This window comes from Contarinia nasturtii, unplaced genomic scaffold (assembly GCF_009176525.2).
Source record: "Contarinia nasturtii isolate CC-2019 unplaced genomic scaffold, AAFC_CNas_1.1 Cnas_scaffold_993, whole genome shotgun sequence".
Lineage (NCBI taxonomy): Eukaryota > Metazoa > Arthropoda > Insecta > Diptera > Cecidomyiidae > Contarinia > Contarinia nasturtii.
The window spans coordinates 2,144,468-2,162,075 of NW_022198340.1; the positions used below are offsets into that span (position 1 = coordinate 2,144,468).

Below are 17,608 nucleotides of genomic sequence, written 5' to 3' on the forward strand. Positions count from 1 at the left end.
TGATGGTATAACGGGGGGTTTCGAAAGGATGAATAACAAAATGATTACTCAGGTCAAATTCAAATTAACGTAATCATTGCGAACACACTGTTATTATGAAAGCAAACAATGCTTCAGTCTCATCGCACTCACCCTTGAATGTGCACTGTGCAGGTTCTCATGAAAAGCTGAAAATTGATTAAACATTTAAATATATTTACATACATCATATTTGGTTCGGGGCTGTTTGAGTTGATATGTTAAGACGAAATATAAATACGGCATCCAAATCCGGTCTCATTTTAAATTTAATAACTTTTCGGTTGGTAAAATATTGGTTTAACTTTGTTGAGCATAAAATGAAAATGACGTGGTGTTGGCTTTTGTTTTCTAAAGATTTATTCATGCTGTATACGTTCTGTACATTTGAAAGAGAAATATCTACTTAGTGTTTGGTTCTAATAAGTTGTCTCTAAAAAAAGTTTTATTATCAGTTGGGCCAAGTGCCGTTTGTGCTACAAATTGTTGTTTTGAAGGCTAATTTAGAATCGATGTTTTTTAGAATATAGAATTTTGATGAGGCAACTATAATTTCGAAGAATGATATGATTGTATAATTCACTACTAAATTCCGTTGGCAATCTCAAAAAGATTTAAGTCAATTTTTTGTGTTTTTTTTTCTTTAAATTTATTGTTCCCTAAAGAAATTAAAGCTTCTAGAATCATAAGTTATGAAATTCATCTAAATGAACTAACAGTCTAATTGAACATTGCTTTTATACTGGAATATTTTGTGAACATTTACACGGGAATGCCAGTCCTGTCTTTTATTTTTCCCATAACCGAACTATTGGATCGAAGTGAGTGTCGTTTTTCACCGCCAAATGCATCGTGTCCACTGAATGACAGTGTTGACAATGAAGATTTGATCTCCTTCTGCGAATGACGTCGCGGTATCGAATTGTCCTGTTCATCTCGTGATGCATCTTTTTTACTGGTCTTTTGAATCGACAACTTTTTCAACTAAAAGAAAACAAACATTTTTGGTGTTACATTTGTAACTGTTATTTAATTCTAGAGAGTGTAAATACCTCTTCATCGATCGCTTTGAATTGCCATGACCAATTGGCTCGATAGAGAAATGGCCGATGATCAAATCTATTGTCATCGGGACTGTATGACTCTGCATGCACTGATGGAGTGAGAACGGTCATTTTATGTCGGTTGATGGCGTAGCAACGGAAGAAGTGTTTGACCTTATCGGCCACCTCCTTGGGTGTACAGTGGCTTCCCCAAGTTGACACTAAACGACAGAACATACTGTACGGACCGCAATACTGTTGCTTCCGTAATCTTCCGAATTGGCTCAATTCAACATAGGTCATTCCCATGTCTTGTTCGTCCGTTTGACTGATTTGGCCATCTTCAAGGGGTTCCAGTTCAGCAGTTGGTGGCTGATCAATGATTTCGGTAATAATTGGTATATCAAATTTCGTTTTGGCAAAATTCAAAAATGATTTTAAATCCGTCTTGGAGATGCCACCAATCGGATTGATATCTGCACTTGAACAGTCATATTTGGTCATATAACCTCGCAGCGATTCATCAACATTGGCTGATCCCAAGACCAACAATCCACCGGGACGATTTCGCACCCATAGCATAAGTTGTGCAAACAAATACGCTAAAACCATTCGAATTCGAGCTTGGATATTCTGCAGTGCCAAGTTTTGTCTGGCACATCCACCATGCCTACGAAACTTTGGCGATGTTCCTGTAGTAAGTTGGAATATACTCAATAAGGCACTGATGGCCGAATCAATGTTTATTTCCAAGTGATAGCTTCCCAACTGGCTTGCCTAAAGTATAAATAAACAGAAGAAATTTTCATAAGACACTTGCACATAATCGATTTACTGTGTATTCATACCAGTGTGGATGCAAATTTGCGTGTTTTTTCACTTGAATTTTGGCCGCCCATGTAACATGTCACCAACAATCGATTGCACAAGGCGGCTGCATTTTCCGGCACAAATTGTGGATCGTTAAGAATTTTCCGTACATCGTCAAGTACTTGTATATCGCCGCCTTGAATCGAGCTCACAATCATTCGGCACATGGCATGTACAATTGTTGCCGTTGAACTCGAATCAACGCCACCGCTCAACGGCAAGAAAAATCCACCCTGTCCGCTGCGACGCAGATAATCCCAACTGTAAACATACCATGAAAAAAAGGGAAAATGTATATTTGCATGCTTTCAATTATTAACATAATCATAATTAATTCAAAACGCATACAGCCAAGCTCCAGGCCCGTAGGCTATTTCCTCTTCGGGAGTGTGATAGATCCAATCCATAGGTGCGCTCGTCGACGTAAGTAAATCATAAGGTTTTGTTAACTCGAAATCAATATTGACTCGTGGATAATTCACTGCTGACGCGGCTGATTGGCATCGCGAACGTATCGCAATTCGGTATGCACGTATATCTTCCAAATCAAACGTTGCGCAAGTCACTTCCTACATATTAGAATAAAAAATTGATTGCATTTGTGATTTAGATAATGGTAATGCGATTAGTATCATGGTTTTTTTGCAGCACAATTTTCAATCAGATTATATTTTTTTTGTCTGATGGTGAAACAAAAACACATGCAAGTAATTTCAAAAACAAATTACCACATCTTGCAACGAGAATTGCTTTCCGCGCGCTATTATATCGCCATTCAAAGCGACTGCCGAACAACCATTGAATAGCATACGTTGACCATCACAACCACGTAAATTACTGTATAAATATGCACCGCCCGCTTTTGAACTGGCCATTTTTACAAGATCAGTTACCACATACGCTTTTCGCAATTGCATATAGCTTCCGGAAGGATTTACAATGATTTCAGCACCAGCTAAGGACATTTCAATGTGTGTACTTTTTACATTCCATAATTCTTCGCACACTTCATGTCCCAAACATGTATCACGAGTTGCGACTAATGCATCACCAATTGGACAAGTTTCTTGGTCTATTTTTCGTGCAATCATGCGAGGCAAGTAGAACTCTTCCAATTGAAAACGCTGAAATTGGGCAAAAAATCATATTATTAAAATCGAAGGTAAACCAAAAAAAAAAATTGGATTGAATCCACGAGAAATGACATAAATTACCTTAGCCCAGGGTGTAAACCATCTTGTTTCACGATAGTTTCCATCGTCACAATTCGACAATTTCGGTCGAATAAAAATGATTTTCTTGTTGAGAAAAAGAACCCGGCAATTGTATGACACATTACGATGCTGTATCGGCATACCGACGTCAATCAACATATTCTGACTGCAAAGCAAAAGTATTAAACGAATTTGTGAAACATTTGGTTTTGACATTTACAAACAAGAAAAGAAACATTTACCATAACGGTGAGAGTAGTAATTGTAGCAGAACTTCCCATGAATGCAGAAATGTATCGGGCTCGAGAAAATGGTCTTCGCATGAATAACCGCTGTGAAATGCGTAAAAGTTAGTTTGGAAACTCAACAAAAATTATGCGTCAGTTTTGCATATATACATATTCAGACTTAAACTAATGATATAGAGAAATGAAAATCATATTCGGCGCTCTAGAAAATGATGAGATTCAGCATCGATTTGGCCGCAAATCACTTTCGAGCGCATCAAATCACATTCGGTAAATTGTTCATCATTTTGGACCAATCATTTTTTGGTAGCAATACATTTTCGGAAAGTACTTACGTAATTTCTAATTCGGGTCCAGTCCGATATGTTGCGCCCATCTCACGCGCTTCGATGATTGATTGTAGTATACGTGAATGGTTCCCATCAAAATCCAGAGCCCATTGATTGAGCGTTGAAACGGCAACTGTTACTTTTCGACCCATTTTTGTTTACAACAATTTTCCAATCAATTTCCGATCACTGCATTCAGAACGAAAAAAAAGAAAACAAAATATCAAATTTCTGCTTCGGATGCATTCAGAATGAAAATAATAGTAACTTTTTTTTATATAAAATGAAAATGTTCTTGATGGTTTTTGGTTGATGCAGTAACTATTTTTGTCGTATTTTACAATGATAAAAAGCGAAACAGACAGTTAAGAGAGCGAAACTGCACTTTGACTGGATCATTTCTTTAGAAGCACAAAAAAAGCATTCAATGGTTAACGGTTCGGTATGAAGGATTATTGATTTAACATTCGACTATAGTAAGTTGTCGTCGTGACAACCGAAAATGCATTAAATCGCATCGTTGTTCATTTAAACGTCAAGATATATTCCAATGCTCAAAAACCAAATTCCAATTTAGTTTTTACGTAAATATTCAAATTCATGCAGAGCGAGAGACTGTCAGAAAATTCGATTTTGTGCTGTCAATGGATAATCCTTCAATTGAATATCCATTTGTGAGGGAGCAATAAGATTTTCAATTTTCCGTGAATGAGCCAACCAAGAGAGAAAAAAATGTAAACTTTATATGTTGCAATAACATTTTGTTATATCGTTACAATGACGATTCAGTGTGAGTTGATGAATTTTTTAATATTCAAAATGGATTGGCATGAGTTCGATGACTGTTTCTCTTTATTCGTTTTATATGTAAATCGTTCAAACCTGGTTGAATTTTCCCATTAAAATCGATGTCCGAAATAAACGATAAACGGCTTAAAAATGAAGAAATACAAATGAAAATTGTGTTTTGTGTTGCGTGTTGTAAGTAATGAAATCAATCAGCAAAATACAACATTTATGAGAGAAAATGTTTTGATGACGATATGAAAATTTGTGGAAAAACCATTGATTGATAATAACAGCGTTCGACTTGATCTTGGTAAGCAATCGGAAAACGTGTTTGTATTCACATAATGAACACTACTATGATTTAAAGTGGAAAATGTGTACGACTTTGAGTCAATGAACTGTAAACACAAATTTTCTAGTTTAATCGTTAATTTGAGCAATTTATCGCTAATCCTGAATTCGATACGTTTTCATTTCATGAATATTAAATTCAATGATAGCAAAACGATACGGTGCGTGTACAATCATGTAAATTGCGAAAAAAACTTTTCGTTCTATTTACTTTTATTTTCACGTGCATTTGCAACGAGCGTTCTCAGTCGAATCGGTGTTCCTTCCATTTTGATGGCGATGTATGAATCGGCATGCCGTTAAAAACCAAATAAATTTTGCATGAATGTTTGCCAGGGCAACAAGACTTGAGAGTGACTGTTTGTTTTACCTATTGTCGTCAACATTATTTATTTTGTTTTTATGTATTCATATGAGCACTGTTGCCGCGTATTTCGTTCCCGAAACGAAAAATAGAACAGAAATTCTGTATATATGAATATGATATTTTGAAAACGTTTCCCCTGTTCATTCATATTAACATGCATATTTGTTCAGTTACATTAGCTTTATTGGACTTTTTTGTTTGCATAGAGCGAGAAAAAAGGTGGTCGTCGGTGAACTAGGTTCATTCGAATGTACTGCGGTTTGGCTTGGGTTTAACTGGTTCGTTGGGTTCCTTTTGATATATTTTATTCAGAAAAGATTCCATTACATCAGTCCGTTTTGTACAGTCTAACTGTTTCCGTTGCCATTGTGATTGTGTGGCTGTTTAGTTTCTGTTGGCTAATGTGTGCCACGCATTGTTTCAACCGCCCAATTAGTTAATTATAGCTTCATTTAGCGTGAATTCGTGGGCTATTTAGTAAATAACAGATGAAATTAAGTGGCATAATTTTGATGAATTTGAGCGATTAACGGTGACTAACAGCTGACAATTAACAGCCAAATTACAGCGCGGAACATACTATGAATTTAAATACGAAAACTTTGGAACAATTGATTTTGGTTTGTACTTGGAAATGGATGCCTTGATCAACGAGGACTTATCGGAAGGTAACATTTATATGTGAAAGAAAAATATTTTTTGGTTGTGAGTTTTAATAAGTTGAAAATCGATTTGTGAACCAAACAAATAAATCGAGCAATCCAAGTATTTCTATTATATTGATATCGTCACAATATAATGTGCTTCACATTCTTGAATCCAAAGACGTAAACACACAGGACTCAAGAATAGCCCGTAAGCAAAATCAACGATACGCCATCCATTGAATCACAATTTAATATGTTTCCATTGTTTATTGATTGAAAAAAGAAACAAAGAGCATTTTCAGTGTTGTTCGTCTTTTTTCCCCCGTTAGATTTAATATCTAACAAAAGTTGAAGCATACACACATACACATGTCTTGATTTTGAATGCGCGATCCTTTGGCAACCGGATTTCGTTGTGGTATTGAATTGAATCGGTTAAATCATGCAACGGTTCCTTATCGCTCGAAAATTCAAATGAATTTCGGCAAATCGAAATGAGTCACGGAGCGCAAAACCATCGTCAAACCAGCCAGCCACAAATCGATAAAAGCATTCCAATTCTCGGAAATTCAATGTTTATTTCGTCTCTTCGGTTGCACTTCATTCGAATTCCGCAAAACGACTGTATCGCACACAGAAAGTTTCGTGCAATATCCACTCGAGTGTCCTTCAATAGTCTTCTTTTTTCCCTTCTCACAGAAAAAGTGTATTTTTTTTTTGGACATTTTCATTGTAAAAAAAAATTGTACTGTAAACATGCTTCCTAAATAAGTGATTCGTTCTCGTTGAATCGCACAGAATATGTGGCAGTTTTTTTCGAGACTCCGTGCGGAAATCAACATTCAGTTCAGTGCGATTCCAAGTGATATCTTTAGCGATTTTTTTTTTCATTTTGATATTTTGTGTGGTGAATTTTTGAATGAGCGGAAAGATGGGTTCTGTGTCGGAACAAGTTCAAACATTGCAAGTGCAGCTATTTCCAGTTTGCACACTTCCTGATCGAGGTACATTAGTTTTAGATAAAATTCCATAAACTATTCGATTCTACATGAAGAAAAAAACCGGACTATGAATGCCGAAAAATATGTCTCAACTTTCCAAAGTGAGCACACATGTGTCAAACTATCATGAAAATCCATACTATGGATTCCATAGAAATACTCCGAAAACGTTTTCGCTTAAAACAATGTTGAATGGTTGTGCTTTGCATTCACCGACTTTCGTGTAAATCGATCGAAATAAGCGATTGTATTGCTGTCGATTTGAATGGAAGCATTGAAATGCGTTTCGAAGTTTTAATTATGGTGCGACCATGGCAACACACACACACAAAATCTAATTTGCATTGAAAAAAGGGCGATCATGTCTCACGCATTTCGTTTTGACTCACATATACCATACATTCTGAACACTATATCGCTTTATCGGTTAACCAATATCAATGCTTTGATGTGCACGCCCCGCGTCGTGATGAGCACTTTTCACTCACAACTATACATCAATCAGCAATTAATTGGCTTGTGGTACATTCGAAACATTTCCAAAACACATTTATGATCAAATATTTTAATTATTTGTCGTCCAAAATACGTTGTTCATTATCTGTGTCTATTTGTAGTCAACGCAAAGCAAAATAAATGCTTATTTCACATATTGTTTTAATATGCTATGCGCGCTTCTATAATATTTATGTATAATTTGCACGACTCCTTCGAAATAAACAATAAAAACATATCAACAAATAACATTTCGAATGAAACGAGTGAGTAATATTTAAAATAGCGAACAAAAAGATATGTTTGCTACAAACGAATTGAAGTTTTTTTTTTTTTATTATTTCATAACAAACATTTTGGCTTCGCTATTCGACGAGCACGATTCGGCTATAAGCGTTTCGGTGTATGTGTCGGTATTTTTCTCGTTAGCGTATATTCTTGTGCCGAAAATATATAAAACGATCAGTGTTTGCACGAAGAAGTGACGATTTCTTGCTATTAATATGATTCAACTACATAGATAAAATGAAATCATCGCGAATATTACAGTTGTTATACAGCAAAAAAAGAATGATGTTTAACTGCATCGTGCCCAGCTGACAAAGAGCGCGCTCGAGTCAGAGATACTTGGTTGTTAGCTGTTGTAGGTGTGCACACATTAAATTGCCTAGTCGATTTTCCTCGGAAAATATCAAATATTAACTGTGTATATTATGTATGTACTCACTTTGCTTGAGTGTGCTATTTGTATTCCGTTTTCCGAACGAAAGGAGTAGCAAAACGATGAATTAAAAATCAGTCATCTCTTGTGTTTAGCTTGAAAATAACATATCAAGCTGGCTCTACTGCCATTCAGTAAACATAAGAGAGAGAAAGTGAGATTCGTCGAAATAGATAGCAGCAATTTTCTTTTTTTATTGGATATCGGTACACAAAAAAAAACCATTCAAACGTTACATACGCAGCATAAATTATAGCAAAATCCATTATCACAGAAGTGATTGAACAGCTCGAACGATAAAAGCACAGGTAAAATTGAAAATTCAAACCAAAAATGAAAATCTATTAGAAACGATGAGAGAAACAACCTAATATATTCCTTTGTGGCACGTGAATAAATAAATTGCTCATTCAAGCAGCGGAAAAATGGTGAAACACACCGATTTTCTTTTAAATTCTCAATAGGGACTATTATCTAAGTCGCGAGGTGTATAATCATTTTCCCGAAGCGTTTTTATTTCACATTGAATACCATGTTGACACTAGAGTGTCATAGCATTTATGGAAAAAGAACCGTTTTAACTGTGATACAATATATTTTGCATGTTAAACGCAACAAGCGTGCTTTTGAGAGGCGACATTATGAAAACAAAAAACAAACAAAAATATTTGATCAACGTCTACCAACATTCTGACGATGACGGCAATATTATATCATATTTTACTATGTTCACACGGTTAGCCGAGGGTGTCATCCGCCCGTTTTGCTCTTTCACGTCGAAAATTATTAACAAAACTATAAAATAAATGTTTTCGATAAAAATCGCTACAATATGTGACGCCAGTTGGACGTGTGCATCATTGTTCAATACACAAGCTCATCCATGCTGTGTGTGTCATGTCAATTTACCCAAGCATTTTTCGTTTTATTATCCACCAGTCGTTTTAATTTACGACAGCCAAAAGCATATACAGAGAGGAAAAAACACACATTATTTCGAACTCATTCCAATTGCAACACGTATTACATTTTAAATAAACATAAAATGTGGTGCGATTTTTTTAATGCGAGTTTATTTTTTAAGTGGAATTAGAAATTCGGATCAGACACTGCGGTCATGAGTGCATATACGAAAATAATTTTTAATAGTTTGCTCTCTATTTTTTATTAATTTTTAGAATATTTTTCTTTCACTGAGGCTGCAAAAATAAATGCCATTTTCTCTCACTTATATAAATTGTTCAATTGAATTTGTCACAGGATTCCTAGGTAGCTTCCTTTCAAATAATCTGAAGACCACTCAGCTGGAAGTGAATACTGATTTGCAAACATCACGAGCGATAGCTCGTCTGAAGGAGCCACGCAATCTGTTTGCCTTGCCAAAAGATAAGGACAATGAGTGTTCACAGCAGACCGCCCGATGGCCTGCCGAATGTCAAGTAAGTACAAAGCGATTTTTCTTTTTTTTATCGTCATTCACCTTCTCGCCCTCTCATTCACTCAATTGCAGGTCAATGTTTAATAATTGAAATTCCTTTGTTGCATTTATTATACAACACACACAAAAACCATGAAATCACTTTGGCTTCCTTCGGTGCCGTTTTTCTCAATTGATTCATTTCATCTTTATCTCTTTAGATTTTCATATTTTCTGCATCTTTTCATTTTAATATTAGGTTCTGGACGATCGAGTCTATCACATTGCATATGTTCCACCAGCACCTGAGCCGTACTATAAATTCACCGGCCAAGAAATCCAACCACGGCCAGTTGGCGAAGAAAATGGTGCAGTCGTTTTTTACTATAATCCAATAAGTGCCGTAAATTATGTGAGTATTTTCATACTTTACACACGATTTCGTCGAGGTGAATGAATGCACGCTAAAAAAAGAACTCGAACGAGAAAAGAAAAGTCGAGTGATTTTGCAAAATCGAAAATAAAATTTCAAATCAATATCGCATATACAAATGGCTTTAGTCTTTTTAAGTAGCAGTATTTATATTATTTTTGTTCACGGCATTGCTTCATACGAATAGGTGAATGCTTACAAGGGTCAATTCATTATAAATAGAATGTAACCGTTGTTTGGTGTTTTGTTTCTTTCTTCATTTATTTATTTTTTTTCTGTTCATATGTCAATGACTGAACAGAAAATAAAAGAGAAATAAGTAGCGCTTATGGCACAGTGTGACGAATCGGAACAGATGATTTTGTATTATAAATGTGCCTTTTGCAAAAACGTGCACGATCTTCAATCAAAAATAAACTTGCATTTTGTGCGTAGTTCAAGGATACAGATGTTTGAGCGCGCTCGCGCAACAAGATGTGTTAATAGCGCATCGGAAATAAAATTATGAACATTTTCAACAGTTCATTGAAGGCCAATCACAAAACTATATAAAATGAAAGAAAACGGGGAAAAAAATTGAAACGTGTACATTGAAAAATGGTCAACACATTTTAACACATTATAATGAAATGACAAGTCATGACAGTGTGATACGCTCATTGAAATCAGCGAGCGCACTTAAATAAAAACAAACATTTATGCCGGCTGTAAAAACTTTGCTGACGGACTGACTGACTGGCTGAGTGAGTGAGTGAGTGAGCGACTGTTTAAAATATTTCGAGCGCGAAACGTGAAAATAAATATTCACTATCTTCTTGGCTTAGTGTCAACTGTGGTTGACGCCAAAAATAAAAAAAACCAAAATCGTATGGCAAACGTATGGTATGTGAGAGAAAACCGAAAATTAATTTGAAATCTATCATTTATGTAAATTAATGTATTTTTCGAAAAAGACATCCGTCTGAGATGCCCATGGCTTGGCTTCCATTTTGATTATTTTATTTCGTTTCCGAAAGATAAACAAATTGTTTTTAGGAGAGAAGGTGGCTGTCAAATGCAATTAATTTTAATTTGGGTTTCAAATGACGTGTTGCATCAAATCAAAGTCACATAATTGCTCTCGTGATTCGGTTTAGAAGTAGTGAGATGTGCCGTGCCATCATTTGAAACCGGACGCAATATGCACAAAGATGATATAATTTAATTTCGATGTTACTACTGTATCGCCTGTGTGTTTATGATTAATTTGCAGTTTTATTAAATTAATATATATTCGTTTGTTTTTTTTTTTTTTTTTGTTTTGTTTATGCTTTTTCCCTCGTCTATCGAATGTCACACACCAGAATTCATTAGACGAATGTCAAGAGAATGTGCCAGCAAAAAAATCACGTCGTCATCGTCGGCGTACACGTTCCGATGATAGCTCAAATAGTTCATCAGACGGTGAGTGCTTGTCGGACGATTCTTGCGAAAAAAACGATGATGCACTCCCTGATTATGAAAACGGTAAGCATACATGCGAGCTAAACAGTGAAGATATGCTGAACATCGATGTACTGGCCAATTCATCGTCGACTATGACGACGGCGACGACGACGACGACGATGGCTACACCACCACATTTTGATTGCAATGCCAATAAAACACTCAATAAAATCAATAGAGAAAGCAAAAGTGTCAGCGGCACCAACTTGTCACCATCGACACAAATTGATAACAATATGGCACCTGCACCGACACTGGCACTGTTAAATACCAAACATAATTCCAAAAACACTAGCAACAACAATAATAATAATATCAACATTTCATATTATAAATCATTTGGGGATTGTCTTAATATGACACAGTTTAGCCGCTCGTGTGTTGGAAGCTCCAAGTATTTGATGAACGCACATCTGAATGTCGTGTCTGATGATGATTTAGTGTTCGAGTCACGCTTCGAATCCGGCAATCTAGCAAAAGCCATAAAAATTACGCCCGTTTACTATGAATTATACTTGCGACCAGATTTATACACCAACAGGCATATGCAATGGTTCTATTTTCGTGTCACCAATGTGAAGAAGGGTATCACGTACAGGTATTTATCATGTATATTCAATATAATAAGAGAGTGAACAAGACATTCGAGTGTAAGAGCTATTTTGGGCTGGTTTTTTTTATTTCAATTTCAATTTTACTTTGGGCATAGCATAATGGATGTCATTGCATGACAAACAAATTGTTGTGAATTCAATTTGATAAAATATTTATATATTATGCATTGTTGTGTTCATCGTTTGCACGAATATTTAGATTATCGATCGTGAATTTAGTGAAATCGGGTAGTTTGTACAATGAAGGAATGCGGCCGCTCATGTACTCGGAAATCGATGCAAAAGAATCAAAAATCGGTTGGCGACGTTGTGGAGAGAATATTGCATACTTTAAGAATGAAGACAGCTCGTACGTATACCATATTTAACTTGTTCATTGTGTCGCATAGAATGACAGCTCATGTGAATCACGATGACGACAGTAAATTTTGGTTTTATTTGGCATGTTCGCTTTTTTGTTTATCGATTTATTAAATTTAGTCCAACAAACGACGACGACGATGAAAATAGCACATATACCCTAACATTCAATATTGAATTTCCACATGAAAACGATACCGTTTATTTTGCACATAGTTATCCGTACACTTATAGCGACCTACAGGTAGTTATGATAACGATAAATATGCTCTTTCGTTATTTGTTACTTATCGATTGAAGAAAATGTTTTTCATTGAATTTCGCCCGATAGGACTATCTAATGTCAATACAAAAACATCCGATAAAATCAAAATTCTGCAAACTGAGGCTTCTTTGTCGATCACTTGCTGGCAATAATGTTTACTGTTTAACCGTAACAGCACCTGTTGCAGACGATGACTCAACAAAGGTATAAATAACATCGACGACCATATATGTACATTGAAAATTTAATTTTCACTTTTCATTGTGCCGTTAATATTCCGTTTTCCCTTTTAAAATCAACCCTTCGATTGAAAGAAAATTCACCCCCATTCACGATATTGACACATTAACAATGTATGTCTCCGTTCTATTTCCGTTTGATTTTTTTTCTTCTTTCGTTTTAAAGAAAAAACGTGCCATTGTCGTCTCGGCACGTGTTCATCCGGGGGAGACACCAGCCAGTTGGATGATGAAAGGGCTTATGGATTTTCTGACGGGTGATTCGTTAATCGCAAAAAAACTTCGTCATAAATTTATATTCAAATTAATTCCGATGCTAAATCCGGATGGGGTCGTTGTGGGAAATACACGGTCAAGTTTAACGGGAAAAGATCTCAATCGACAATATCGTACCGTTATACGTGAAACATATCCATCAATTTGGTATACAAAAACAATGATCAAAAGACTGACCGAAGAATTGGGTGTTAGCTTGTATTGCGACATGCACGCTCACTCACGCAAACACAATATCTTTATCTATGGCTGTGAAAATAAGCGCGATCCGGACAAAAAACTTGCCGAACAAGTATTTCCATTAATGTTACACAAAAATGTAGCTGACAAGGTTTGTTTGCATTGATAAGATCCACGTGTACCGTACAGTAACTACAGTGCACGATTCATTCATTGCCATATCATCGTAATAAAACTGATATGCGTTCAATTTTTCTTTCAGTTCTCGTTCGAAAGTTGCAAGTTCAAAGTTCAACGAAATAAAGAAGGAACGGGTCGGATCGTTGTATGGATGCTTGGCGTTACAAATAGGTGCACATCTACATACAACTAAAAACAAAACAAAAAATGCGATTTCTTATCAAATAATCTCTTTTCGCTTGTTGTAGCTATACGATGGAGGCAAGTTTTGGCGGATCGAGTCTTGGCAGTCGGGCAATGACGCATTTTTCAACAGCCGTAAGCGAGACAACCTTTAACCAATTTGATAAATATAATGTGACCAATAATAATTGCATTGGAAATTTCATTACAGGACTTTGAACAAATTGGCCGAGCATTTTGTGAGACGCTCTTGGATTTTTCGGATGAAAACCCAAACAAAGTAATGAAACGCTTGAAATTGAAAAAGAAAATTAAAAAAATGCGAAAACACGAACGCCTACAAAGGCGTGCTGCCAAAGCAATTGTTACAAATGATGATGATTAATTTATTTTTTTCATTCACCGCACATCCAATAGTGTTCAACAATAAAAAAAAAATATGTCCCTCACTTACGTACATGAACTTGATTGAAATGCTTCTGAATGATTTGCTTTGTTCGTTTTTTTATATTAAAAATGTTTTGATGCGCACATAAACACACTGTATCATATAATAAAGTCGCACGATTGATTGATATTTTTTTAAGTTGTTGATAACGTTTTTTTGTTTTGTTGGCAAAATATTTATGACACAAATGTAGATCATTGAAAACCAGTAGATTAAAGAGGTATCATATGTAATATTATACCTTTTTATTGTCAATCTTTGACAGAGTCAGAAATACAATTTTACTTAATCTACATGTATATTATGGTTTGTATAGGAAAAACTTCGCATGAAAATTTTAAGCAGGTTAAATGAGGAAGGGTCAAATGCTGACGAACCGTTGAATATACCGCTATCGGATTACTCAAGGTACATGGATACTCAAGCTGAAAAATTGACTTGAATTTAGTAAAATGACTTGAAATGAGCCTAAGCCACATATGGTACTATTTGATTTGCATATCATTTACAGTGATGAGGGCGATACGAGCAATAGCAGTTGCTCTGAAAATGAATTAAATATTCTGAACAGCGACGAAGAAGGGTTTATTTGTTGTCAACCAGTGCCATTAGTTCCACCATCATCGCCTGTATCGCCGTCTAAAAATAGGCTCAATAAAAGGGTATATACGAAATACTTGATATACGAAAAATAAAATAAAATATTAAGCTATGTTTATTTTGTTGCGCTTACACGAATTAACCACAACAGTTACAACGGACGAAGGGAAAAATGACCGGTCGACCGACGATATCAACGCTAAAAAAGTCACATAAATATCATCGTTCAGCTATCGATTTACCGACGGCTGAACCATATTTGGAATGCACTAGTGATTGTGAAGATTATATTGATAGTCGCATGACCTCGGCCAAAAATAGCTTTCGAATGCAAATAAAAACTGGGCAACGCTCACAAATTAACGAAAAACCAATGACCAACGAATTGGTCATTATGTCTACGCAAAGATCGGACTCAAACACTGAATCGCCGGATGCGTCGAAAATAGTATCCGAAATCAAAGAGAAATTCAATACCATTGCCGTATCCCAGTTGCCAGCTATCAAAGGATCAAAACGGCACAGCACTTGGCAAAATATGAAAAAGTATTATTTTCATACATTATTTGTTTACACACTTATAATTCATTTCAATATCTTATTCTTTTCCCATACACACACACGAACGAATGAACGAACAACAAAAAAACATTCAAAATCAAAACAACAACAGAGTTAGTAATGTAGACTATCAACAAACGGTTGAGAATTTGAAAGTTAAATTATCGCTGAAAAAACAAGTTTGGAGCGGTATGTCGAACTCATACGATTCAAATCAGCTAACCGAGACTAATAATTATCAGCCGTTATCGTGGGGCATATCGGTTGTGAATAATAAAAAAAAGCAACCAAAACTAGATGCCAATGAGGAACTATTTGTGTAAGTGTGTCTGATTCCTTGATTGACGCAATGTCGATAGAAATTTTTGTTTTAATCTATGCTATTTGCGTGCTAACCTTAATTAATATTTTTGTATCTACAGCGAATGTAGTCAAAAATTAATGATATGGAAACAAGACGAGAACAAACGAAAAAAACGCGATAAACGAAAAAATGTGAAAATCAGCAACATTCCAAAAATTATCGTAACCAGCGAAAAATCATCAAATATTGATTATTTGAAAAAATCCAGAAAGAAAAAGTAAGCTTTTGAAATTTAGAACATTTTTGTTGCCAGTTAAAAGTAATACAATACAATTTTCTATTCATATGTTTACATATAGACTACCCGCACTGAATCGTTCAACGTCCGAATCGCCCGAAAGCACATTTACACAAAACGCAAACGTTAAACCGAAAGCAATCGTTCGCTCCAACACCGAGATTATTCAATCGAAATCGAAAAGCACATCGAATAAAACGCACCATAAATTTAAAACGGGTGGCATTGTTGCTACGACAGCGGTATGCTTGAAACCGGTGAAAAAATTAAAAAAATTATCCGATTTTACAAAAGCGGACTATGTCACAAATAAAACGAGTTTGGGACCGACCGATTCACCGATATGTGGAAAAATGACGCTGAAGAAAATCAAAACAAAGTTCAAAAAGAAGAGAAATGATGACGAACTTTTATCCTCACAACAATCGATACAATCAACCGACTGAATATGGTGAATAATCTGATTTTGCTCTCATCTCTCCATCACCTGATGTCAACTATTTGAATATCGTTTTTTTTTTCTATTTGAACAAACAACAAAAAAACTATCTGAAATGAATTGATATTGTTCGTGAATGAGTTATTATTTATGGTTGTCACTCAAACACGAAACACTTGTTTATTGTCATATTGTTCATTTGTTATCTTCATCGCTTGTATTTCTGTGATTCATAAATAAAGTTAGAGATAAATTGGTAGCGTAAATGCCAAATAAAAAAATCAATTAATCACCCGCAGTTAAATCATTATTTGTAAAACCAAAAATATTTTTCACCAAAAACCAGCCTCTTCCGGACTGTCATTTTGCGAGAGAGAAAAAAAACAATAGGTCTCTCTTGCAAACTGATAAGTCTTCTCTTTTCAAATATTTACAACAATGTCAAACAACTTACAAATGTTTATGCCACAATCGGTACACACAGCCAACTGGATTGTGTTGGCCGTTATCACAAGTGAAAAAAAATATGGTATTTTTAACGATGCAGCTAAAAATGTATATTTACAAAATCGATGTCGAGTTTATTGCGACCACTCAGTACAAAAATGCATTGCAGTGGAATTGTTGTTGATTCTTTTTTTGGACGTTTTGTGTTTTTTTTAATGTTCGTGTTCGGTTCCCCAACACAATTTGGTAGCTTGTCACTTGAGAGACTTTTATTCGGCTCTAACACATGCGATGCACACATGACACTTTGCTATTTTTCGCCATGCAATTCACTCACTCACACAACATTTGCCCAAGTGAGAGTCGTGTGACGCATAAAAACTAGCTACTTTGGCGCCTACTTAATTATTTAGACAGTTGTCGACACAGAATTCAGTGTATACGTACATCAATGTATTGGTATGTCATGAAAACGTAATGAACATAACCTAAAATGTCAAAACCGATATTGCATCTGCGCTTCTCAAACTACTTTTCGAACATCAATATTTCGTCATGATTTGCAAATTTTCGTATGATTCTTATTCTATTTATAAATATTTATCGCGTCCAATAAAAATCATTTTTTTTTTTTTAAAACATAAAAATAATGACGAACAATCCGGTTTGATGTTTGTTATCCGGAATCGAAAATTATGCGCATTAGACACACTCGAGTATAAGCAAAACAAGATTTGACATAAACCGTTCATTATGTCTACGATACGGTTACAAGCGATTGTGTTC

General features: G+C 35.4%; 2 protein-coding genes across 2 annotated transcripts; one reads left to right on the plus strand and one right to left on the minus strand.

Annotated features, from left to right (window-relative positions):
* Positions 1–355: 355 nt before the first annotated feature.
* LOC116343160 (glutamine-dependent NAD(+) synthetase) lies at positions 356–17,238 on the minus strand. Its single transcript, XM_031771076.1, has 9 exons — positions 16,830–17,238; positions 3,729–3,911; positions 3,388–3,477; positions 3,146–3,311; positions 2,660–3,055; positions 2,280–2,500; positions 1,910–2,192; positions 1,071–1,838; positions 356–1,002 (listed from the first exon to the last, which is right to left on the minus strand). Exons 2-9 carry the CDS (start codon positions 3,872–3,874, stop codon positions 781–783), a joined length of 2,292 nt encoding a protein of 763 aa, XP_031626936.1. The 5' UTR covers positions 3,875–3,911; positions 16,830–17,238; the 3' UTR covers positions 356–780.
* On the plus strand, positions 5,802–16,660 carry LOC116343158 (cytosolic carboxypeptidase Nna1). The gene is made up of 17 exons (XM_031771071.1): positions 5,802–5,897; positions 9,354–9,532; positions 9,770–9,922; positions 11,287–12,026; positions 12,242–12,391; positions 12,523–12,646; positions 12,734–12,871; positions 13,073–13,513; positions 13,625–13,713; positions 13,791–13,860; positions 13,937–14,005; positions 14,490–14,581; positions 14,685–14,835; positions 14,925–15,319; positions 15,447–15,653; positions 15,757–15,915; positions 15,998–16,660. The coding sequence occupies exons 1-17, from the start codon at positions 5,864–5,866 to the stop codon at positions 16,380–16,382; spliced, it is 3,576 nt and encodes a 1,191-aa protein (XP_031626931.1). The 5' UTR covers positions 5,802–5,863; the 3' UTR covers positions 16,383–16,660.
* Positions 17,239–17,608: the final 370 nt, after the last annotated feature.

Bases quoted from the DNA above. Each gene is read 5' to 3' on its own strand.
- LOC116343160 (XM_031771076.1), bottom strand. From the start codon at position 3,874: ATGGGTCGAAAAGTAACAGTTGCCGTTTCAACGCTCAATCAATGGGCT. The intron at 1,839-1,909 runs GTATGAATACAC...TTTATACTTTAG, and splicing joins GCAAATTTGCATCCACACTG to GCAAGCCAGTTGGGAAGCTA. The intron at 1,003-1,070 runs GTATTTACACTC...GTTTTCTTTTAG, and splicing joins TCAAAGCGATCGATGAAGAG to TTGAAAAAGTTGTCGATTCA.
- LOC116343158 (XM_031771071.1), top strand. From the start codon at position 5,864: ATGGATGCCTTGATCAACGAGGACTTATCGGAAG. The intron at 5,898-9,353 runs GTAACATTTATA...AATTTGTCACAG, and splicing joins CAACGAGGACTTATCGGAAG to GATTCCTAGGTAGCTTCCTT. The intron at 13,514-13,624 runs GTTTGTTTGCAT...TTTTTCTTTCAG, and splicing joins ACAAAAATGTAGCTGACAAG to TTCTCGTTCGAAAGTTGCAA.